At 41.4% G+C, this 818-nt stretch overlaps 1 protein-coding gene across 1 annotated transcript in view; it reads right to left on the reverse strand.

Moving 5' to 3' along the window:
• dpysl5a (dihydropyrimidinase like 5a) overlaps positions 1 to 818 on the reverse strand; it is a 12,168-nt gene that overhangs the window by 3,206 nt on the left and 8,144 nt on the right. Inside the window, exons 10-11 of the mRNA XM_035673838.1 lie at positions 618 to 760; positions 283 to 490 (exon numbers count right to left, since the gene is read on the reverse strand). Of these exons, the coding sequence (XP_035529731.1) occupies positions 283 to 490; positions 618 to 760 (351 nt within the window). The remainder of the gene's footprint in view (positions 1 to 282; positions 491 to 617; positions 761 to 818) is intronic.

Below are 818 nucleotides of genomic sequence, written 5' to 3' on the forward strand. Positions count from 1 at the left end.
TAGTAGTAGTAGTAGTAGTGTTATCGTGTATAAAGTGTTTCTTACCTGCAGCAGCCTCACTAATGATACAATGAGGCGACATATTGTATGTGTTTATGTGAAATGAATGAAAGACTATTCACTTCAACCTGAACTGCTGTCTCAAATTCAATGTTTTATAATTTTAATATTTAATAAATAGCTTTTGTTATCACACAAACAAAGGCTGTGTCACTAATGGTAAGCTGATGTCTATGTTGATGTTTAATGCGCACATTAGTGTAACACACTTCTTTCTTATACCTTTTCTCTCTGAACCATCTTCTTGTAAAGGTAATCTGGGAAGGTTCTCAGGGGGCAAAACTTTCCAGAACCCTCAGCACACGTGAACATGCCATTCTCATAGACCAGACGGCCACGGCTGATGGTAACCAGGGGTACACCATGGCAACGGAGACCTTCATACAGGTTTACATCTCCACCCTGGACCTGGTTATCCACAGAAATGGTCCTGTGGACAGAGGAAAAAAACATGACCCAGTTAAATCAGACATAAAAACCATATCAGCTTCAGAGAGTCGAGATAAAAGCTGCAGTGAGACAAGTCGATCGATGAATGGATGGATCCAGTTTCATACTTGGATCCCTCGGGGTCCCAGACCACCACATCAGCATCTGCTCCTGGGATGATCCTCCCTTTCCTGGGGTAGAGGTTGTAGATCTTGGCTGCGTTTGAGCTTGTGACCGCTACAAAGCGATTCTCATCCATTTTACCTCCAATCTGTGAATTATAACAAAGACACAACTTCAAATATGTTTGTAATCTTAAGGATGAACTT

Source organism: Morone saxatilis, unplaced genomic scaffold (genome assembly GCF_004916995.1).
Source record: "Morone saxatilis isolate NCDOM2014 unplaced genomic scaffold, NCSU_SB_2.0 Contig3, whole genome shotgun sequence".
Lineage (NCBI taxonomy): Eukaryota > Metazoa > Chordata > Actinopteri > Moronidae > Morone > Morone saxatilis.